The following is a 23,932-nucleotide window of genomic DNA, read 5'->3' as shown; positions in this document are numbered from 1 at the left end:
TTTAAAGATGTCTATATTTTCCTCATGTTATTTCACTGATTACCAGCCAATTTTCTCCCTCAGCAAGCCCATGAAACTCAGGTCTGTCTCTTAGCTTCATGTTGAAGTGATACTCATCTCGGAATACCCCACCCTGGGCATTTTACTTCCCCCAGTTCCCTGTAATATGCTCCTTCCCCTGGTCTACCTAGGCCTAATCCAAGATGTCTTTTCTGCTTGAGGTCAAGGACAAATTGACCTCCTCCATAATTCCATGTAAAAAAGATAATTATCTCACTGGCATCTGAGTCTTACTGTGCCCTCCAGTGCACCCGGGGGCAGCAGACTAGTTTCCGACGGTCTGTAGGACAGGACTCATTACAGCACACATAGCTTTATCCTCCAACACCTTACCACTTGTACCCAACTGTCAGGGAACTGCCATCACTGCCGGAGGGAGAGAGCAAAATCCAGAGAGATTCCGGAGAGCGTCCCGGGATTGGGAGAGGCATCCCATCTTCTGGGGAAGAGAATCAGCGTAGCACCAGTGGAGAAGGGGGGCACATGGGGGAAGCGGCGAGGCGGTCCCATGACTCCTTGCCGGGTCCAGCGGGGAGAGTAGAGGTCCTCCGCTGCCTATGCCCTCCTTGCGCAGAAGGCTTTCGCGCAGAGAGAGTAGGAGAAGACTAGGCGTCAAAGAGCTTCTTTGCTGGAAGAAGTTTAAGAAACGCCCACTGACGGATTCTGCCAGCGATTGAGACAGCCACAGGTGAGTGGCTGTCCGGACAGAAAAGGTTCACTCAGGCAATCCAGCCAGGTGTTTGCACCGGTTTATGCACGAGCAACCCCTAGAACCATTACACCAACCCAGCATCAGCTGTTAAAGGTGCCCTCCCCACTCTGTCTAATGGTAGGGCTGGCTCTGGGCCATCTCCTCAGCTGGCAGAAAGTGGTGTGAGGCCATTGGTGAGTGCATAGGGCCTTTCCCTGAAACATTTCCTGCCATTTCAGCTCAGTGTTCAACCTGCAGTGCAGAAATCTCCCCTCTGGATGTGAGCGCTACGGAAATTGACACACCTATCTTTACAGATATGTGAAAGTAGTATTAGCTAAAGATGAAATAATTAGCTAGAGCCAAGGGTGCAAGGTACCTCAGGATTATACATGGGTAGGGGCGAAATGAGACTCAGTTTGCATTTAAAGGCTGCCTAATCTGCACTTTCTGAAACAAAATGTGAACTGAAACACAGCCGTCCTTCAAAGTCACGCTTCTCCAAATTTGTGATGCAGTTCTCCAGCCAATGTGTCAAAAATGCCTATATTAGGGGGAAGTGTACATACAAAGGATTATATTATTGAAAATAACATACACAAATGCATTATATTAAGAGAAACTGCCTTGCAAAAATGTGTATTTTACGCAAATGTGGATATTAGAATAAATCTGCACTAAAATACTGATTATTTTTTGTGAGGCCTTTTTAAAATAGCAATTGCGTGGAATTGTGAAGAACTGAATTTAAGATTGAGAAAATGAGAAACAGAGAGAAACCAGAGAGAGATAGCAGAGATAGACATGGGTATATCTTGGTGGGTAGATTGAGAGCCATGCCCCAGTACATGCCCCAGTCTCCCTGGAACAAAGGAAGAAGCTCTAAGATTTACGGTTCTGCACTCAGAAGAGGCAGACGCTGCATAAAAGTGTTCCATCCATCTGGACAAGGTAAGATCAAAAAAGGATACAGTGGCACCTCAGTTTTCAAACATCTTAGAAGTCGAACGTTTCAGTTTTCGAATGCCGTAAACCCAGAAGTTAATACTTCGGTTTTTGAACACGCTTTGGAAGTTGACCATGCCACACGGCTTCTGCTGAGTTCAAGATCTGGAGGCCTAGCTGTCGGCTATTGAGTTGTTGAATGTTTCGGAACTCGAATGGTCTTCTGGAACGGATTACGTACGAAAACCAAGGGACCACTGTGCAAATGAGAGAAGAATAAGAATTCAGTGTCATGGCCTTCCCTTCATGCTGGCTTCCTAATACAAAAGGTCCAAGCCATCGGCATCAATTAAAGTCACAATAGGAGTGTTCACACATGACATTCAACAAGTGTTCAGTTTGTGTACCTGGGTTCAGAACAGCTGAGTTGTCCAAATCTGCGAGTGTCCATTCTTTCACACAAAGACTTATACACCCATAAGGTAAAGGTAAAGGAACCCCTGACCGTTAGGTCCAGTCGTGGCCGACTCTGGGGTTGCAGCGCTCATCTCGCTTTATTGGCCGAGGGAGCCGGCATACAGCTTCTGGGTCATGTGGCCAGCATGACTAAGCTGCTTCTGGCAAACCAGAGCAGCGCACGGAAACACCGTTTACCTTCCCGCCAGAGCGGTACCTATTTATCTACTTGCACTTTGACGTGCTTTCGAACTGCTAGGTTGGCAGGAGCTGGGACTGAGCAATGGGAGCTCACCCCGTCGCGGGGATTCGAACCGCCGACCTTCTGATTGGCAAGTCCTAGGCTCTGTGGTTTAACCCACAGTGCCACCCGTGTACAGTATAATGTGTGAATAAGCCTAATGAGAGAGACTTCTGGGTGTGAGTCAAACGTGGTATCTAATCACGTGGCGCTCCTGGATGGATTCATAACATATCATTACACAAGCTTGAGTGTTTACAGGACAACATAGTATATATTTACATCGGCCAATCAAGAATACCTGCAGACACAGAATGGATTACAGACAGGCAATTAAAGGAAATTATAGCCCCTTTTCCTCTGCTGAGTTTTCAAAGAAGCTTAAGCCTTGTATTTGTTTTTGAAATGTACCCCTCTTTTGCTTGTGTTTTGCCTAGCCAGGACAGATAGCTAGTGCATGCTGAAGAATCATATGGAACGACAAAGTGGTATAAAAAACCCCAAAAAAACAATTGAATAGAAGGAAGTGTTCGTCACTGACATTTTCCTCCTGTGAAGGCACATTTCCTTCCTAGCCTTCGCTTCACTTATCTAGGGTATGCATTTTTCTAAAAAGAAAAAAAAAATGAGCGAGAGAGAAAGAGAAAGAAGCAATGGGAGTTGTTAGAAGAAAAATGGAGAGTTTATTTCACATTCTAATTTCTACCTGCCTGGCTTTTGGGATCTCTGGTAAGTACAACTCCCCTTCAGATTTTTGTGTTTCTTGCTCGTTCTGGCTGTGGTTCCCAAGAGTTCCTGGGAGTTTCCCCTGAGCTGCTGAAAGGGAATGATTTCCGTGCCTCAGTTTATACAATAAGGGAGAGAGGCATTGGCCGAGTAAAACCCAAGATTGTTTAGGTTTCAATCAAAAAAAGGAAATAAACTTTCTTTTGAATCATTGCTTCATTCTTTGAGAAGTCCTCCCCACTGGACACTCTCTTTGGTCCATGCTCATTTGTGAGGGGCTCTGAGACTTTATCCATGTTTTGTGAAGGCAAGTTATAAAATCAGAGGCTTTTACTGAAACATTTTTGCTAGAACTTATCGTAATATAAATCATCCCACAGCTAATTACAAATGAAACACAGAAAAAGGGAGCAGCCAGGCATATTATTTAGCTGAAGAGCTGAAATTGTATTTATTCCATGCTGTAAAATATGGGATAGGAAAGAACTTTTTTTGTGATGCAAGGGAGTGATTCCTTGTGATTTTGTGATTCCTGAGTCTAACCACTCCTGTATACATGGTACCAGTCAGTCATTGTTGCAAAGCAGTGAATGGAAACCGCATTGCAATGAGCAGCATAAGTCAGGGAGTTTATATTAATAACACCATATCTCATGTTTATATGAAGTAAACAGAGCCCAAGGGCGAGAGAAGCAGAGACAGATTTGAAAACACTTTAAAGCAAATGGTTTGCATGTTGCAAACCAGTTTTTAAAAGGATTATTAAGAGTTCGACTTATTCACAATATTGTTTATTGTGAAATGAAAACATGGACAATTAATGGCTTAGTTTGATTTTCTTTCCCCTCTACTCTGAGAGGAATTAAGTTTCGGGAATCCACAGAAGTATGCAGAAAGTCTGTACACCATGATCCCAAACCTCCTTTTGACACAACTGTAAACTTTCTTTTTACCATGATTTGTAGGTGATTACCACAACAGAAAGATAGTGAGATAACAATGGTTATGGAAATGAGTTATCACTCTTGTGGAGCTTGTATGGTTGCTATTGTTTCTGTTCTGTGAACCTTAACATATATTCTGTCCCATTTGTATGGGTTCTTCATTTCCCCTCTCAGGTGGTTTTCTTATTATCCATGAGCTAAAACAGCAATGTGTTTATGAGAGCAATAAAACAGTATATGTGGGAACATGCAACCTGACCAATATAAACCAGCAGTGGAGATGGATGAAGAATGAAAAGCTCCTCCATGTTAGATCTGGCCAATGTCTGGCTATCAGCAGGTTTAAAGCAGCCCATTCGCGCAAAGCCATCACCACCAACTGCTCTGAGGCACCCAGTTGGACCTGTCACAGCAGGGAAGGACTCCTTGAGGTGAAAAACAGCTTTCTGTTCCTCAAGAAACAAGGCTCGGCGGTAGTGGTGAAGATGGGGAGGAAATATCTTCATAGTTGGAAAAGAATTGACGTCAACAAGAAGGGAGAGACTCTCCATGATAACCTGTGCTCAAGGAATGGTAAGCCACTCCTTCGAATATGCTTCCCATGAACCATAAAGTGTGTCTTGCGCTGACCAATTTTGGAAGTTTTTGTTTTGCATTTATATCATTTTTTTTCAAAGTAGTGTGTGTGGTTCTTCTCCCTCCTTCCCTCCAACAACCCTGTGAGGTAGGTTAGGCTGAGAGGCAGTGATTGGCACTTCATGGCCCTGTCTACATTGACATTTAAGTAACATGACTTAGCTGAAAGCCAGTATGGGGTAATAGTATGAGTGTCAGACTAGGAGCTGGGAGACCAGGGTTCAAATACCCACTCAGCCATGAAGTTCACTAGATGGCTTTGTGCCAATCACTGCCTCTCAGCCTAACCTACCTCACAGGGTTGTTGTGGGGATTAAAAGAGGAGCGGGGAACCATGTATGCCACCTTGAGTACCTTGGAGGAGAAGGCGGGATATAAATTTAATAAATAATAAGACAATTCTCGTATTTGGTCCTTTGGCACTCTGAAATAGCTTTTAAATGGTTTTATTGTTTTGTTTATTGTTGTGTGTAGGTCTGATACAGTCTTCAAAAAAGGAGTATACAAATTACACAACATCCCCTCTTAAAACATTTCATCACAGAAATGAAGAGTAAAAAAATCAGCAATCTTTTAAAAACAAAATCAAGCAACAGTAGTGGTGCATAGGCAGGTATATCTTCACAAACATAAGCTCCTCAGTTGTTTGTTCATCTGATATTACATAGCATTTACAAGCACTTAGTAATCCTAATAATAAGCAGGTAATGTAGAACTGTATTATTTATTTTAATAATTTATATGCTGCTTAGTACTATAGTTTCTAAGCAGGATAAAATAGAAGAAATAACAGGGGAAATTCACAAAAATTTTGACCTACAGACCCATTTTCCATTTTCCAAGAAACATGTTTTAATTCATTTTAAATATAATTTTCCAAAGTTTTGTTATCTGGCAACAGTTCTTCAAAATTTTACACTTGAGTGAAAAAAATTCAGGACGTCTGGTTCCCCCTTGCTGCCACCAAAGTTCTGTTAAAGACCTCTCCAAGAAAATACACAATGAGCCTTTGTCGTCTTGATAGTTTTGCTTTCCCATTAGGTGAATTGACAAGAAATGTTATGTTAATAACAAAATCAGTAAAAATTTGTGTTGGTTGAAATTCTTCCTTAAGGTTCTTAGCCTTAAGAAAAGGTGCTGGAATGTTACCTGAAATGTGTTATACATGCAATGTGACAAATGTAATATACACAATGTGCAACATACATAGCATAAATGTACTGTCATTTAAACCTATTTTTAGGACAGTCATCATTCCTTCGCTGGGAACTTCATAATTATTAGGCCTGTTATATCATCAGTGTGGGGCATCTTACAGAGTTTTACAGAGACAGGTGCCTGCCATCAAGGAATTTAACTTATCTGAAAGATAAATCAGACTAGGGGGGCTGGTATCACTTTTAGAAGAAATGTAATATAATCATGTGTTGATGTATTTAGTAATTAGGTACCCTTTTAAGGTTAATGGTCAGTAACTTCAACCTTAGTATGGTTTAAAAAGGCATCAAATGTATCTTTTCTCCACTAGACCCTCACCTGCTTTCTTGAAGCTTGTTACCTGCTTCCCTTCAGGTGCATCCTGATTGGCTCTCCCTAGCTAGGAGGAGTAGTTGGTATCATCTAGAGCAGCGTTTCCCAAACTTGGGTCTCCAGCTGTTTTTGGACTACAATTCCCATCATCCCTAGCTAGCAAGACCAGTGGTCAGCGATATTGGGAATCTGCCTCATGGGTCAAATCTGTCAGAACTGCCCACCTGTCAAAATCTCTCATTCCCATAGCAGCAAAGGTGGATTTAAAGGGGAAGAGGGTGGAGATAGGAAAGCAAGTGAGGCAGTCTCATCCACCAACCTCAGCACAGATCTGAGTACAAGGGAATTTAGCTTTAAATCAGAGGCAGTGTAAAAGGCTTCTGATAAAAACTTGCTGTTCTTCTATCAAGGGCATCCTACTTTTAAGCAGTGTGAGGTGGCCACCCAGTTAAGTATAGTGCTATATTTCACTGAAATGGTAAATGCTTGTGTGCATTACTTTGTGTTTAAATCTGATTAGTTGGTAACTGAATTCTAGAGAGTTCTCTAGTAGTTCTCATGTGATTGGCTAACAGGGGTCACATGGGAGGTATATAAAGATGGAGAGACTCCATTTTATGGGAAGCAAGATGACTGCGTTTTAGAATCCACTGCGAACACTACTAAGTTGAATAGAGTGTTGGAGTGCTTCTCTGCTTGAAAGAAAGACAGGAAAGGCTCAGGAGAAGGTAAAAGTGGTAATCTCTCAAAAGAGCTGCAAGGCATGGCCTAACTGAAATACAAAGTACTGAGCTCTGGAAAGAGAAAGAAATGCAGCTGTTTGGAAGTTAGAAGAAGAGACTGAAAGCCCATGCTTGGACAAGTATGTGACTGTAAATATTATCTTTTAATTCATCTATAAGTTTCTGCAAGTTAAATATTTGAATGTTAAAATCTGGACACTGGTTTAATTTCCAAAGAAGGGTGTCAGTCATATCTATGATATGAGCTTCTTAGCTGTGATTTCGCTACTCTTACTTCAACACGTCTTAGGCAGCAGATATTGGGGGCTGGTCGTTGCAGCCCCTTGGTCCATTTCTCCTGAGCTCCCTGGCCACTACAACCTGCTGGATCCGCACCCTGTATTGGTGATGCTTGCTTGTTTCTATCCTGGCTTGGCTGGACATGTTACCTCCTCTTCACACAAAACAGGCTGCACCACTGGGAAAGTTCCCAGATTCAGAAAGCAGGCAGGTGGCTGTCAACCCATGCCACAGACTCCAGCAGGCACCACATCTGCATATATTTTGCCTGCTCATGTGATGCATGCCGGGGCCAATGTTGCTGCATTGTGGTATTTGTTTGGGTGGGCAGTGAGCAGGCACCAAGTGGAGCAATAAGCAAATGCCAGCAAAGTGTTAGAGGACAGTACTGTGTTTGCCACGTGGTCTGTTCTGCTTCCCCCAGGACAGATCTGAGGTCCAAGATCAAGAGGAGGAGGAGGAGTTTGGATTTGATATCCCGCCTTTCACTCCCTTTAAGGAGTCTCAAAGCGGCTAACATTCTCCTTTCCCTTCCTCCCCCACAACAAACACTCTGTGAGGTGAGTGGGGCTGAGAGACTTCAGAGAAGTGTGACTGGCCCAAGGTCACCCAGCAGCTGCAAGTGGAGGAGCGGAGACACGAACCCGGTTCCCCAGATTACGAGACTACCCCTCTTAACCACTACACCACACTGGCTCTCCAAGATCCAAGATCAAGAGCTACTGGGTGGAAGTTGGAGCCTGCCTTTTCTAAAGAAGAGCATGCACACAATTTCTGGATGCAGTCTTAAGTTATAGCCACAGGGTTAGATTCAAAGACTATTCAAGGCATGTGAAGGAATATTCAGTTTCTTTGAACTTTTCTCCTTGCTAAAAACATTTTATGATTTTAAAGCACCAGTCCTATATCTACTTACCTGGAAGTAAGCCCCACTGAATTCCAGGAGCTTTACCTCTAAGCAGACATTCATTGAATTGCAGTGTAAATATTTATGTGAGCCTTAGGGATAAACCTAATAAATTAAAGGAGCAGTTGTGAGGAGTACCATCAATGATATTGGCAAACTGAAATCCAGAAAACATTCTCAGTAGATCAACCTGTCAGGAAGCAGACAGGACATTGAGTTGTATCACTAACAGTGCAATCCTAACCATGTCTACTCAGAAGGCATGGCCCATCCCATTCTGCTGCCTGAGGCGAAATGGGAAGTTGCCACCCCTCTGCCGAAGCCTCTCTTACCTGGGCTGTGTAGTGGTGCCTGCCAAGGGGTGGTGGCAAGTTCTGGAAAGATCTCATGAGATCTTAAAAGAGCTTGCAGAGCTCTGTGGAAGCCACTGGTGCTGCTCCACAAGCAGTAGAGCTGGGGAGGCTGGTGGGGCACCCACAAGGGTGGTAGGGCACCCATTTGAAATCCCACCACCCAAGGTGGCTGCCTCAGCTAGCTTTGTTGGTGGGCTGGCACTGCTCAGTGGTAAGCCCCTTTGAATTCAACAGGGATTAGTTCCAAGTAAATGGATATAGATTTTCAGCCTTTGCACTCCTATACCTTTAAATCAGTGTCATACCACTTCAAACAGTCAAAGCATCCTGTGAACTGCAGTTTGTTCAGGGTGCTGAGAGTTGTTAGGAGATCCCCCCCCCCCCATTCCCCTCACCATGCTACAATTCTCAGCATCCTCTGGGAAAACAGGAATGGTTGTTAAGCCACTCTGAGAATTGTAGCTCTCTGTATGTAGTGCATATGGGGTTTCATTGAACTTCCTTCTGAGTAGGCATGCTATGATTTTGCTGTAAATCTTATCAGCATTGCACAAATTTTGAGACTCAACATATTTATATAACTTAGGAAAAGACTCATTTGTTTAAACAGTTATTTGCAATTGTCCTTGCTAGCTAAATTTGGGGAGTGGATAGTTCACAAAGCAGACAGAAGGAACACTGGTTTGGTGGTTGCAAATGCAGTTCTTATCTTATTTCAAAAGCTAACTTATTTCATTTTTAGTTTTATTTGAAAAGCAACTCTACATATTATTTATTGACTAAATTGTATTCTGATTAGAAGACTAATATTTTTTTTAAATCCCCAAAAAGAATCCTCATTTCGACTAAGAAAAAAAATTTATCAGACACCAAGTGTGACATGAGTCATTTTACTCGTACTTTATATCCTCCCTTTGTTTTGTCTGCAGTCTTAAGTAGACAAAACAGAGGATAAGCAAAAAGGATATAACATAATAGCTAAATGACTGCTGTGCATTTGGAAGGCATGGTGATAAGAATGCACTTACAGTTTCTCCTAAATAGTCCAGCTATGACTCAACGAGCCCAATTATGAGAGCAAAGTAGTGATCCAATGAGCCCCATTACATACAAAGGCATGTGTGTGCACAATAAGGGTTGTGACTTCACTATTGCTATAATGATGGTGGTGATGTGCATATCCAGTGGTATCCTTTGACCAATGTTCAGCAGAATAAAGAGGGAAGCAATTTTCTGTGATTCCCCTTCTCCCCTGCACCTTCATGCCTTTCTAAATCTGCTCTGGATGGTCCCTAAACTTTCAGAGCAGATTTAGCTGGGTGTGGAATGGGATGGGGGATAAAATAGATTCTGTTTGTATTTAAGCTGAACCTCCCAAATTTGCATTTTCAGGTACTATAAAAGAACCAAAACACAACCATCCTTTAAAATTCGCACTTCCCTGAATTTTGCAGTGCAGTTCTTCAGGCAATTACTGTGTACAAAAAAATACATATACTGCAGTAAACCATGCACAAAAATGTATGTATCATTGAAAATAACATTAACATGCATCGTATTAAGAAAATTGCTTGGTAAAAATGTGTATAAAGGTAAAATTGCATAGAAACTTATATATATATATATATATATGGGAAAATCTGACTAACATGCTGGTGAATTTTGATGAGGACATTTTTTTAAAAGAAAAGAAATGCAAACTGATGTGGTAAGGTGGAGTATTGAAATTGATACTGCAGGAATGATAACTTGAAAAACCAATATTGATGGATTGGCTCATCCCTATCGTGTGAGGACATTGTGGGTGCAAAAGTTGCTTGCCTTCCCATTCTGTTGATGAAAGCCTTACTAAGAGCTGAGAAGCATTGTTGGCTATTTATTACACCATCATAATCTGCTATTACTATATCTGCCACACTGCTTAAAGTCAATACAAAAACAAAATAAATAAACAAATCAGCTAGTCAATAAAATAACATTGATTGTAAAACTTTAACAGCAACTCCTTCTGCTGCATCACAAACTACTTTTGAACCCACAGGTTTGAAATCAGCTTTGTCTCAGCCACAAACATACTTTCTATTCAAGAGTATGTCCCACAGACTGCAATAGTACTTGTAGGCAAATGTTCATAGGATTTAACCTGAAAGACATTACTAAAATTTGCAAATATCACAGTCCTTCCCAGTGGACACAGCCTGTGCTTTAAGCTTCGCTTGTCGCTCCTCCACCACATTTCTTCTATTGTAGTTCTGATTTAAAAAACAACAACACCACAATCACAGGCAGTATTCCAATATGCATAGTGTTATTATTTGTTCCAGTCCTGGCACCGGTAAGCGAAACAACACATTTAGTGTAATAAAATCCACTGTGTTGGTTGATTTAATCCAGAAGTGATGGTACTCATTCTATGGATAACTTGCAATTCAATGGTTCCACGTTGGAGTCTCGCTCTGAAGTCCAAGAGTCTCCCTTTTTGTTCAAGGATGGCCACCTTATAGTTCTAGAACATACCAGGAGGTTGGAATGTTGGGATGTTTCCCTGATGGTTTGGGGAAGTTGCCATTTCTGATATCAGATTAGTGCCCATTTATTCTTCTTTTAGATAAAGCCCTGTTTATGCTGTGTAGAGGGGCATTGTGATGCATATGTCACATTAAAAGATGAGAAAAATGAATGAACCCAATATTGTAGGTGACACCATCAGGCCCTGTAAGAGCGTTGCCAGAGAAGACACTAGGATAGAATTGTTATAGGGTTTAGTCTTTGTGTCCATATCTCTGTAATGTTGTTGCTGATGAGTAGCAGTGTTAGACTGGGGGTAGAGGCTGTTTGTAAGCAAGTATAGACCTTCCACCACCAAGGCCTGTGAGAGTGAAGTGCCATTGTCAGGACTGATCATTGACAGCATGCTTGAGTGGTTCGTAAGTAGAGATGGGTGAATATTTCGATTTTGATTCTGAAATCAGGACCATGATGGGGGAAAGGGTTAATGCCCAACTCTCTGCCATGCGGTTTAGGGATCCCCACGCCAGCTATTTGCAAAAGAAAATATTGCTACGCAGAGGCAAACTGCATGACCGTTATCATCACCTCCACTTTGGCCCTGAATTAACTTGGCACATTATTATTTTTAAGCGTATTGTTTACACAGTGTTGCCCGTATGTTCCAAAAACTCCTGAAGGCAATAATTGAAGCAATCATCATGTCACAAAAGCCACATCGCTCTATAATAACACAGAGTAGTGATTCCCATATGAAGGAGTTTAACCCACAAATGTATTGTTGGACTCCTGCAAATGGATTGTCACGGGGCCAGTGCTGGATGTTGGGCTGGCCTCACACTTACAGTGACTTTTGTGTGTGTAATTTAACAGACTCCTACAATTTCCTCTTCGGAGAAGAGCAAAGATTATAGTTTAAAATAGAAAAAACATTAGAAGTGAGTTGTGTGTTCATTGGCGGGGGTGGGCCTTCCTGAGGAGTTCAAAATACATGTTAGGCTAACATAACACGCATGTTTTACATTGAAAAGGACCTCGGAGGAACATGCATCTTGTACATGTCAACAGAAGATAGACAGTTTTATTTTATTGGTAGCATTACACATGCATGTCAATGTTGTTGTTTTAAAGGGATGTTGTTCACTTCAAGATGAAAGTTCACAAAGTGGTCCTTTTGGCAGGGGAGAAATCATAGGTTGACATTCTAAGACTTCATAATTACACACTGAGTGATCATATTTGGAAACATCTGCTGCTTCTAACCTAGTAATTACAACTTTTTTAGAGGGGCCATGAGCTAAAAAAATTTATACGTGGCAGGCAGCCTACTGTTGTGGCAGCAAAACAAGGTTTTGCCATGCACGAAACTCTGCTTCTAGGAGTACTTTACCTCAAGCAAACACATCCTGCTATTGAAAGGTAACCTGGTTTTCTGTGAGAGGAGGAAGTTCACATTGCAAAGGAACAGTCCCAAACTTTTTGGCCTATAAATGTAGCCGTAGTGGTCATAGAACACCACAGATTGAGCCTTAATTCCCAGTCACATAGAAAGGACAACATTCTCTTACCACATAGGGAGAAGTACGGAATGTGAACGGAAAATGTGTAAAAGTTTCTTCCTGCACTCCCATTGTAATTTTGGCATTCCCTAAAAGATAGGTGACTTTAAAAAGCTCATATAATTACAGCCCATTACCAGAAGCTTGTGGGCAGTGCCCTCCAGGTTATTTCCTGAACAGAGCGGGCATGAGATTTTACATGGAAGAGTTCTGAATATCTGTTATTATAAAGCAGTCTTGAGCCATTTGTGACCAGCCAGGCTTAACACAGCCTATCAGCTCTGTACAGCAGAATTGGAGAACCTCTTGGTTTTGTAGCAGCCCACCAAAATCTGCATAAACAAGTTGCTCCCGTATGCCTTGTACAAAGAGGTACACAGGTACAGAGCACATGAAAGGTTAGAGGAGAGGGCACACGCAGGAACATCCGGACCAGATCCTCCAAAGCTGAAGGGTTACCCATGTCTCCCTTGATGAACAGTGAAGAAAGCACCTGGTGTGGAGAGAGATAGGAACTTGCCCCAGACTGCTAGGAAGTGCTTCAAGAACAGGTGTGAATGGGCTTAGTGTTTACAGGTTTGCCAGGGACACAGTTGCATGTATCATGCACCATGTAGTGAACCTTGTATATACAGGTTCCTGTTAAAAGTGAATTCCTTGACCGTGGGCAGAGGTGTTTCTAATGACCAGCCCACATAAACGATTGAATTCCATTTCGTCTTTTATTGCATATGCATTTTTCTGTATCCATTTTGAAGATCTCAAACAAGCTTGCTATTGTAGGGTGGTTGCTGATTATCACCTGAGAAGCATGCTTTTTGAATTCATCAGTCATAATAAACGAATAAGTCAAATTAAAATGGTAAAAAAGCAACCCACAACCATACTGTTATCTGTCTGTCTGCTATAGCTCAGTAATAGTACATCTGTTCTACAGTGAGAGGTTCAATTCTGCACATCATCAGGTACAGTATGGGAAATACTTCTCTGAAATCCTGGAGAGTCACTGCCAGCGTAGACCATACTGAGCTGGATAGCTACCTGGAAAGGTTCCATATCTCTATCTGTCTATCTGTCTATCCATCTATCTATCTATCTATTTATCTATCATCCATCTATCTATCTTTGGGCACTTCACTTTTATTATTGAACTGTTTGCTAATCTGCCTGCTCTTCGGTTTTTAAATTGGATTCATTTTTGTGGGGGGATTAAATAAGTTTGGTTGGATGTGGAATTGACCCCCCCCCCTTTTTTTTTTAAATTGGATTTCTTTTTTTCTTTTTTTTCTTTTTTGAGAGGACTTTTCCATTTTATTCTTTGTGGATTAAATATATGGGTTTCCAAGCTAGAACCTGGAGTTATAGTTAAAATATATTAACTGCACTCAGTTAAAATATATTAAAAGAATTGCTACTATGCCAATCAAGCTCTTTCCTGAGATAACCAACCCTGAAAAGCAGCTTGTCAAGATGTTGTTGCTGGTGTTTTCCAGAATTGAGCTCTGTATTGCCCTTAAACAAGTGACAACTAAGGGATTGGCTCTTCTGGATAGAATCTAGAAGGCGACCTGCAACTAATTGTTGTTGTTGTTTAGTTATTTAGTCATGTCCGACTCTTCGTGACCCCACAGACCAGAGCATGCCAGGCACTCCTGTCTTCCACTGCCTCCCACAGTTTGGTCAGACTCATGTTGATAGCTTCGAGAACACTGTCCAACCATCTCGTCCTCTGTCGTCTCCTTCTCCTTGTGCCCTCCATCTTTCCCAACATCAGGGTCTTTTCCAGGGGGTCTTCTCTTCTCATGAGGTGGCCAAAGTATTGGAGCTTAGCTTCAGGATCTGTCCTTCCAGTGAGCACTCGGAGCTGATTTCCTTAAGAATGGATAGGTTTGATCTTCTTGCCGTCCATGGGACTCTCAGGAGTCTCCTCCAGCATCATAATTCAAAAGCATCAATTCTTCGGCAATCAGCCTTCTTTATGGTCCAGTTCTCACTTTCATACATCTCTAATGGGAAAACCATAGCTTTAACTATATGGACCTTTGTCGGTAAGGTGATGTCTCTGCTTTTCAAGATGCTGTCTAGGTTTGTCATTGCTTTTCTCCCAAGAAGCAGGCGTCTTTTAATTTCGTGATTGCTGTCACCATCTGCAGTGATCATGGAACCCAAGAAAGTAAAATCTCTCACTGCCTCCATTTCTTCCCCTTCTATTTGCCAGGAGCATCCTGATAACAGCATTTTAGAGCTAGTTATCTGACCAAACTCTTGCCAGTTTCAGGAAGCTGCTTTTCCAAGTGATGCCCACCACAGTCTTTGAAGGCCACTATAATAAGATCCCATACACAGACACACTTTGTATCTGTGGTTAACCTGAGGTGGAAGACATCAATCATTATCTTTTAGCCTGCCCCTTTTTGCAGAGATCCAATAGATCACTTTCTGAAACCTTTGTTCTCACTAGCAAGCAGGAATGGTTTGGCTTTTCTTGACAATAACATAGAGAGCATCCGGTATGTACGAGCTGCAAAAATAAATTCAGGACGAATGAAACAGATAAAATTGTTATAAGTTGTTTTGGTGATTCTGGGGTTTAACCTGAAATTAAGCTAAATTTAAGATTCTTGGTTACTCTGGTATCTTCTCTCTCATACATCATGGAGGTTGGCTTTTATTATGGATGTATTTTGTTCTGGATTATTTTATTAATATTACTGCTGCAAGTTTCTCATGGCCTTTGGCTAGAACAATAAACAAGATGTGATTAGTATGCCTAAAAGTATTTTCAACTATGCTTAGCACTGACTTTATTTACTGTCATTTATTCATCTTAGATTTTGAAGATACTGAAACATTTGTTCGAACCACTAGAAGCACAGCCCTTACATTTAATTCTATAACACACAGTCCACAGAATGTTCTTGGCACTAGCAGTACGGTGGTTTTCATCAGCAATGTCACAGAAAGCAACAATAAAAACATGGGCAAAGTCAACCCTACCCAGAATGTACTTGAAGTGACAAAAACACCCTGGATTCCCACACCTACCCATCATTTCTCTACCACCAAAGAACAGGTAAGTTCAGCTCATAGCTGGGATTGGCGGTAGTTCTTCTGCAGATACTTTGAGGATGGAATCCTTCAAGCTTCACATTGTACCCAATCTAAGGCATGCAAAACTGACTGAGATTTGCCAGAAACTTGATCGTCACCCTCATAATGCTGAGATAAATCATAAGGTGCGGAGGAGTTTGTGTGGATATGTGGTACTATTGTATGCTTTAAATTGCCAAGAAACAGCAACCTATGACAAAACAGAATGCCTCAAACACTAGGGGATTGGACGGTGGTCCCCACCATTGGCAAATGATTTCGCAAGTAGTGTCATATCTATATTGCAGCTTCTGGCACAGGCCGGTTGAGCTACTATGTTAGATAATGGTGCAGACAAAATTCATATTTCCTGGCTCAGGAAAGGCAAACATTGCAGGCTCACAAGTTCTGTAGCTCACGGTCACAGAAGAACTTTAAGCCCTGCCTCCCTGTTCTTTCCCACCCCATTCCTGCCTCATATCCCCTTCACTTATCTTCATTGCTGTTCCAGCAGAAGGGGAAGGGAGGAAGATATTTTGCCCCCCTCCTTCCTTCACTGAGGATGCTTGGTATGCTACTATGGCAGCATGCCAGGCATTAAGGGGGGGGGGGAGGGAGAGGGAGAGAAATCTTCCTTCTGTTGCTGCTACTGGAAGACCAGCAAAGACATAGGGGACAGCAATGGCTGCTAGCTGTTCCTCCCAAGCCCCGTAAATGTCCCCCTCTGTTGGAAGGCACAACTGTGTATACCACATGGCCTGCGCTGGATCTCTTCAGCTAGCCTGCTTCCTCACGTTCAGTGGAAGAAGACTATCCCATTGCCAGTGTGGAAGCACAGGTTCAGTTGCCGGTTTAGTCAGCTTCTGAACCATGGAATGGGGAGAAGGCACCATCTTGATCTTTGCCTCAGGTGGCAGAATGCCTTGGAACAGGCCTGAGGATGCTGTCTCATTGCAGGTGTCCAAGTATGATTTATTTGCCAGGTCTGTTGGTTGTTGTATTTGGGATGGAGGATACTCTTCATAAACTAAGATAAACAATAAACTAGGAAGTGGCTTGCAAACCCTAAAGGGGCAATGGGAACCAAAAAGCAGCATTTTCACTCATTTTCTCATATTTTACAGTTGAATTATCCAACCAGTTTTTGGTTGCATGGTTCAGAGTGGGGAACTATGTGCCACACAATAGAGACAACAGGTCTTGCTATCCATTTGCCAGCTCAGAAAAGACATGTACCCTGAATTGGGAAACGAGTCTGGGGAAGAATTCACTCCTGTCCAATCAGGGGTCAAAAGCTTCTTTAAGAAGGGTTGCATAAGAAGGTTGAGTTATTTGAGGCTAAAGGGTTAGATGCTGTGGCTTGCACAAATTATTGTTAATTTGTTAAGGGTACAGGGGTAGGAGATTTATTTATTTAATGTTGATTTAGGCTAAATAATTATATGCTGCCTTCTAGGTCACTTTCAAAAGACCATTACACAAGAGGAAACTGTAGCTTCATACACAGAGCATGGAGCTCACAGCATGAAGCAACTCCATTGTGATTTCTTAGGTTAGAGAAAAAGCAAGTAAGAGGTGACATGATAGGCATTTACAAAGGTATGCATGCCACTAGAATTTGTGGACATCCAGAGAAGAGAAATGTTGGAAGATTCCTCTTCCATTGATGGCCTCAGCAGTGATATATTTTTTGTTTGATTCACATATGTATCGAGGCATGTTTCAGTATGCAGCACATCTTGAGTATATTTTTGAAAGGAGATTCCTTTTTATATGGATTCATGGTGGGTTGCGTTGTGAATTATGCTTTACTTTGTTTTGCTTCTGACCACCCATATCCATGTATGTCAATTGTTCAGGGAGGCACACATCTGAGACACTGAAAACATAGTGGACAGTGTTAATATGCTAAACATTATTGTGAAGAACAATAACATTTATTCATTTACACAATGAAAGGTTGGATGCTGCTGTTTGACTGAGGTCAACTGATTTTCAAGGCACGATGGTGGTTGCTTGGTGATGATGGTTTTTAAAATTGTTTACACTAGACCAACCTTGGGTTGGAAGTAAATCTGCAGCTCGCACTTTCAGAACTATGAGAAAAGCTATGCAAGGCCCATTTCCTCTTGATAAAAAAGAGAGAGAGAGATTTGTGTGTGTGTTTTAAAGCCAGGAAACCTTGAGAAAGGATCTAAAGCAGACTGGAACCTACTACTGATGATAAGTTCAGTCACTCCCCACAGTTACTTCCAGCTCTTTCTTTTACTCTCTCTTCTTAAAACTTGGGTCAGCAGAAATAGTATTGTTGCACATCTATTCAGTATCAGCTGTAATATTTATTTGGCACTACCTACATTTGTTGTCCCATTACAAATTATGGTCATGTTGCTCTACTAAGTGTTCATATGGTCCACTTGAACCTGTTTGTACTTCATCGTGTTAAAAGATAATTAAAAGTGAGTTCTTCGGTGTCATTTTAGACCTCACCTTAATATCGTCTGCAGTAAGAGGTAGACATCAAACTCAACTCCACAGTGGTGCAGTATTTAAGATATTAAAAGCTGCAAGAGCCCTGTATCTATGTAAACCAAAAAGATTGCCTTCCATCCGTGCTGCCTTAATTCTCTTGCAAACTTTACAATTTGTTTACAGATTGTTTCTTTAGTGATAAATAATTCTAATTGTTATTGGAAAAGAAATGACAGAATTCATTTGTTCTTTTTCCAGAGGATAGGCAAATATTCCTTGCAAATACGGAAATTTGCTTGCTTTAAGTTATATATATTTCTTAAGGGCAATTTATTTGGGTCCAGGGTGGTAGTTGCTTCCAGAGCACATGCTGATCCAAGGAAAAGAAAAACTGAGACGAATTGGCAGTTTTTCAGACTAATGATATTCCTACAGCCATGGAATTGAGATACCATTGGACTTTTTGTGCTTGACACAACACTTGTTGTTTTCAAGGTAGCAAGGCTAAATTTCTAAGCTAAATTGGCTGGAATGTGTGAGAGAAAAATAATGGTTGTCTGTTGATTATGGATTTGTGCTTGCTAAGACAGAACAGAGGAAATTTGCATTTCCGGTAAAAGGGAGGAAAAGAGCTTGCCTACAGAGAAAAAAATTATATCTCAGCTCTGAAAGGGCACTTAAGGTCTTGTTTGTACAGTCAAGAGAGTTTGGAATAGTTGCTGAGGTGGTTGTTGTGGGGAGAGCCATCTTTGCTCTTAGTTCAAGGGAGCCCAACGCCAGATGGCAGCTCTGTTTGCATGAGCCATGTTCCACCACAGGTATCGGCCACGGTGTCCATTTTCCCTGGGCACAGCAACTGTGTTGAGGGAAATATTACTACCCCTGGGTTCATTTCCATGACCCTGATAACTTAGAGGTGCCAACTTGAATTAAAAAAATGGGGGAGCCCCATAACACACGCACCATTTGAATGGCAATGCCTATCAACTTTTGGGGGGCAACCCCCTCAAATATTTGATGGGGGTCAAAGGGTCCTTGGTCCCTAGGAGTTGCCTCCTGTGGTCTAACTTCGCTTCAGCCTTGGCTCTACCCACTCCACCTCACGACCCCATGGCTGAAGCGAGTGAAAGCAATGGCTGCCTCTTTTTGTTGTGGTGGTGGTGGTCCAAACAAGCTTTGGATCCCGGAGCGGGGGGGGGGGGGAATCCCCTGAGGGGAGAGGAGAGGAAGGCAAGCTACAACTGAGGGGCAAGTATGAACTGAGGAGGTTTAGAGAGGACATTCCAGGGGGAGGAGAAACGCCTGAAGGAAACCATCTCCAGTGTCAGAAATAGCCCTGGGAAAAGAAGGTCCGAGGCGAGCGAGGGGAGGAGGAGGAAGGAAGAGGGGCAGGGTGCGGCGGAGGAAGAGAGAAGCGCGGAGAGGGCATGATGGAGAGGGAGAGCGCGCGCGCCAAGGCGCTGTGAGCAGAGGAGCAAAGGGAAAGGCGGCAAAGAGCTGCTGGCTGAGGCAGAGGGCTCTCTCTCTCGTGTGTGTGTGCCGCCTCGGACATTGGCTCTGCGAGGGGCAGAGAGGAGCAAGCGGCCGCCGAAGCGCCTGGCCATGGCCGCGCGGGGAGAGCGGCGGGCAGCCGTCTCCCGCCGCGCCTTCCCACCGCGCCTGCCCGCCTTGGGCAGCGGCCCGTGCGCTCGGCCGGCGCGAAGGAAACTTCCTCGAGGAGCGTCGTGAGGGCCGGCCTGCCTGCCGAGGTCGAGCTGGCCAGCAGAGGGCGGCCGCGGGCTGTTACCCTCGGCCCCGCGGGCGGGCGGGCGGGCGAGCAGGGGAGGGAGCTGAGGAAGCCGCCGGCGGGGCCAAAGGCGCCTCCTCGCCCCCACCACCTGCAGGCTGCCTTGCAGATCCAAGCGGATGGCAAGGCTGAGATGCGGAGCGGGAGTCTCCTTGTGGATTCTCGCGCTGGCCCTTCTCAAGGTGGGTGGCAGCCACGCGCAAAGAAAGAGGATGGGGAGGGAGGGGGGGGGGACTTGCAAGGCAGGAGCCGAAGCTGGAGACAAGCCGGGATAGAGCATGAGACTCTGAATGTCGAGATCCAAAGGATTCATGCATTGCAGGGGGTTGGACTAGATGACCCTCGGGGTCCCTTCTATGATTCTCCCTCCTGGCGAACGCAGCCGGCCTCCTCCAGTGCTACCTGTCAGATCAGCCTCTAACTTACCTTTGCTTTCAGCGCCAGCTTATCAAACAGGATCCCATCCAGGATGGAAGTTCTCTCCTGCGTTCTCTTCTCCCCCACCCCCACCCCCCACCCCACATAATGATACTTCTCCAAGTTGGCTGCACAGAAGTTAACCACTACTGATGCAGTTCTGGGTATTCAAAAAGAGTTCATAATCTTGCACATGAATTACCATCCTTTCACACACCTATCCAAAGAGGAGAATGGGCAAAGTGTGTTCTGCGACTGGGGTTTGTGTCTACAGGTGTTGGGTATTCCATGTACAGAGTGCAAGGCGTGTGTGTGTGTGTGTGTGATTTTACATGCACACATGTAAGGAAGTCATTTCCATCCAAACTGAGGGACTTGTTCCATGTCAGTATGTTTAAGATTAAAGTGCAACAGTCTGAAATTTAGAACGATTGCCTCAGGTAACCATAGAAGAAATCATTTGCTCTTGGTTTGAGATAATCACTGTGTGCTGTTTCTGATCCTTCTCCAGAGTGGTCTAGGAGCTCCAGTAAAATGCACCATCAACCAGACAGAGTGGAAGGTCTCCAGCCAGTCTGTCCATCTCAGGTGGGACAGTTTGGGATATCCATGTAACTTCAGTGTCACCTGCAACTCCCGCAATGCCTTGTACAGGGTTTGCCAGCCCATCCAGAAAGTCAACGGTTCCTATGAATGTGACTACAACGGCTTAGAAGCAGGGACTTGGTACCATATCAGGATTGTCTCTCTGTCTGATGGAGAAACCAGCAATATCACATTGCAAACAGGTATGGGTGACAGGTGCAGGTTTGATGAGCACTTCGAGGGGAGTTTTGGCATAGAGGGAAGATCTGTCATTGCCCTGTTGTCTCTGTGATGCTCAACCTGAACTTGTGAAATGGAGATTATGAAGGGATAGCATAAGTCATTCCAAACACTTTTCAATATATTCCAAATGTAGGTCAGTGGGTACATTATTAATCCACACCCAACCACTTGCTAGAACTTTATTCTAGTTCCTAAAAACAATCTCTCTTAGTTAAGCTTAATAACTGATTTGACTTTCAAGGTGAGCAATGATCTGGAACTCATTAAAAGAAGTGGCTTGAAATCTAAAAAGGAAAAAGAAATTCAAGCATATATATTGTACTTTACAACTGGGCTTATATTTTGAGTTTCTGTTTATATTAGTCATGATTTTTTAGTAAGCTCACTTTAGTAATTTTGTCCCAATTTAGGCTGCAATCCTATGCTCCCTTACCTGGAAGTAACCCATTTTGCACTGCTGGGCATCTTTCCTGCCTTTAGTTGTTTAGTAGCTGTATACAGATTTTACCCAGGATAGTTGAGTGATATTTGACGGTAACTATCTAAGTGACTTTCTTTTCTCAAATAATGCAGTTAGAATAACACTGGAAAAATATAGATGGTTCTTCTTACAGGTACATAGGTGAGATTAGTCATGAATAGTCAAAAGTATGTCCACTCAAAAGTCACTCAAAAGTAAGTCCTATTGAGTTAAGTGGGACTTACTCCCTAGTAAATGTGGAACGCAGGATTGCAGCTTTAAGAGTTAAAGAGAAAGTGATTATGATAGCTTTCCAAGGAAACATACTCGGTCCTATATACATTTAAAGGACCTGCAAATGCTCTTAGTTTTTAACATCAATCATCACAGAGCATTTGTGCAATATTCCGTGATATGTTATCAGATGCACAGTTTTAAAGTGCATTGTAGTTTGTATTTGAAATTGATGGCAGCAGAATAATCCAAAGTGATGATTCTTAGTTAGTGTCTCAGGACACATTTCCTTACCTACTTACACCTCAAACTAACAGATACATACATTATTAATGTAATTTCACACAGCCCAGCAAAGCTTCCACTATAATGATTAGGGTGTATATTGCAATATCATATTACTGATAGGACAAGTTCTCAAGGTAGAAACAGACTACAGAGCATTATGTTCCACAGCAAGTGAAATGTTATGCAAATAAAAACATTTCGTATTTGGTTTGTAAATATCATTTGCAACATATAACCATGCTTTTTGGAAATTGTGTACTGTAGAAAGGCAGTGGGTTGTATTCTTAGTCCTCAGAGCAGACCAATGAAATTGTTAAACCTAAGTTAGACATGTCATATTAAATATATATAGCTAAGAAGTCTTCATCCCCTTCAGATACAATATAATCAATTGTGCAATATAATCTGTTCCTGTGCACAATACTCTAAAATGCCTTTTCAACTTGGATGTTTAAAAGAGTAATAGTACAATCCTATAAATGTGTACTCAGAAACATGTGCCATTGTGTTCTATGGGATTTACTCCTAGGTACCCGTTACTTGGGAGTAAGCCCCCATTGGACTCTGTAGGACTTACTTCTGAGTAGTCAAGCATAAGATTGCTCTGCAAATGAAATACTCCAAGACATGATTGTACTGCAGGACATAACTTAATAAAGTAAAAGCATTTTTATATGAGAACAAGGTTCATATTTTTCAAAATTTGAGATACATAGACATCCAGCTTCTCTGTAAGAGCACTAGCTTTTTGTCAATACATTAATTTGACTTGGCAACAATAAATTTATGTGGAAGGTAAAATACTGACTCCTCCTATTGAAGCCACTTGCAATACTTTGCTAGGAAGCAGGATAGAAACTGAAATAATAATAACTGGTTGCAATTGGCTTCTTATTTGGAATCTTTACAAAAAGCACAACTTTTCAAAGTTTCAGCATAATTGATTTCTTATTTAAATGTCAAATTGTGTAGCTGGTGTTCGATAAGAGTCTCGCAAAAATATCTTCTTAGAAATATCTTATTTCTATGATATATCAGTATTGGACAGCTGCCAGTCAAGAACTTTATAACAATGTAAATGGTTTTTTAAGTGTTTGTTTCCAGCCAGGGCTTTTCAGGCCAGGCACTTCCCAAGCTCATTGTTCCTTTGTTATAACGGATGTACAGAGGACTGAGTGTTTTGTGTTCTGGGCTAGATAGATTAGATAAAGTCTGAATTTCTGAACTTCGCCTTCTAGGCACGCAACCTTTTAAAATTTGCTTTAGAAGTTGTATCCCACCTCCACGTCTTTCCTCATTTGTGTAAATTTTTAATTTAAGGGGCAACTCCAACTAGACTTAAGCACCCTGAGAAAGTTGTATTTGCTTAATTCTTCCACAGAAATCAATGCAGGTCTTTAAAAGGGACTGGGTGACTTGAAGCGTTCTCCATCCCACAGTTCAGGGCAGTAACAATCTGGTAAATACATAAAACCCTACCAGGTGTTAAACCTCAGCCCTTATACCATCATATTCTTCTACTATCCAAAATCCAGAAACATTTTTAGCACTTTGTAAATCACATAGGCAGAACCTTGAATTTCCATTATCAGAGCACCAATGGCACATGCTTCTAATGAGCAACCTCTGTCAGAAGGCAGCTGCAGTGTTCAGTATCAGCTGCAGCTTCCAAAAAATGCTATCAAGGGCAGTATTTTGTAGAGTAAATTGCAGTAGTCTAGTCGTGAAGTTATGAAAAAATGAGTGATGGCTGCTAGGTACAAATCTGAGGGAAAAGGC

General features: G+C 42.4%; 1 protein-coding gene across 5 annotated transcripts in view; it reads left to right on the top strand.

Moving 5' to 3' along the window:
- Positions 1-2,925: 2,925 nt before the first annotated feature.
- PTPRB (protein tyrosine phosphatase receptor type B) overlaps positions 2,926-23,932 on the top strand; it is a 74,139-nt gene continuing 53,132 nt past the window's right edge. The window contains exons 1-4 of one of the 5 annotated variants that reach the window (XR_014502029.1): positions 2,926-3,122; positions 4,238-4,636; positions 15,410-15,651; positions 20,855-21,131. Coding sequence is in view for 1 of the 5 variants with exons in the window: in XM_083399222.1 (XP_083255348.1) it covers positions 3,047-3,122; positions 4,238-4,636; positions 15,410-15,651; positions 20,855-21,131 (994 nt within the window). In the remaining 4 variants the exon portion in view is untranslated. Of the gene's footprint in view, positions 3,123-4,237; positions 4,637-6,848; positions 7,102-15,409; positions 15,652-19,983; positions 20,109-20,854; positions 21,132-23,932 lie in introns of those variants that run through there. The other 4 variants (XR_014502030.1, XM_083399222.1, XR_014502031.1 and 1 more) reach the window with 4 other exon arrangements.

This window comes from Podarcis tiliguerta (assembly GCF_965153285.1).
Source record: "Podarcis tiliguerta genome assembly, chromosome: 10".
In the NCBI taxonomy this organism is placed as follows: Eukaryota; Metazoa; Chordata; class Lepidosauria; order Squamata; family Lacertidae; genus Podarcis; species Podarcis tiliguerta.
Note: the sequence above shows the minus strand (reverse complement) of the source record. Positions and strands in the feature narration are given on the sequence as shown.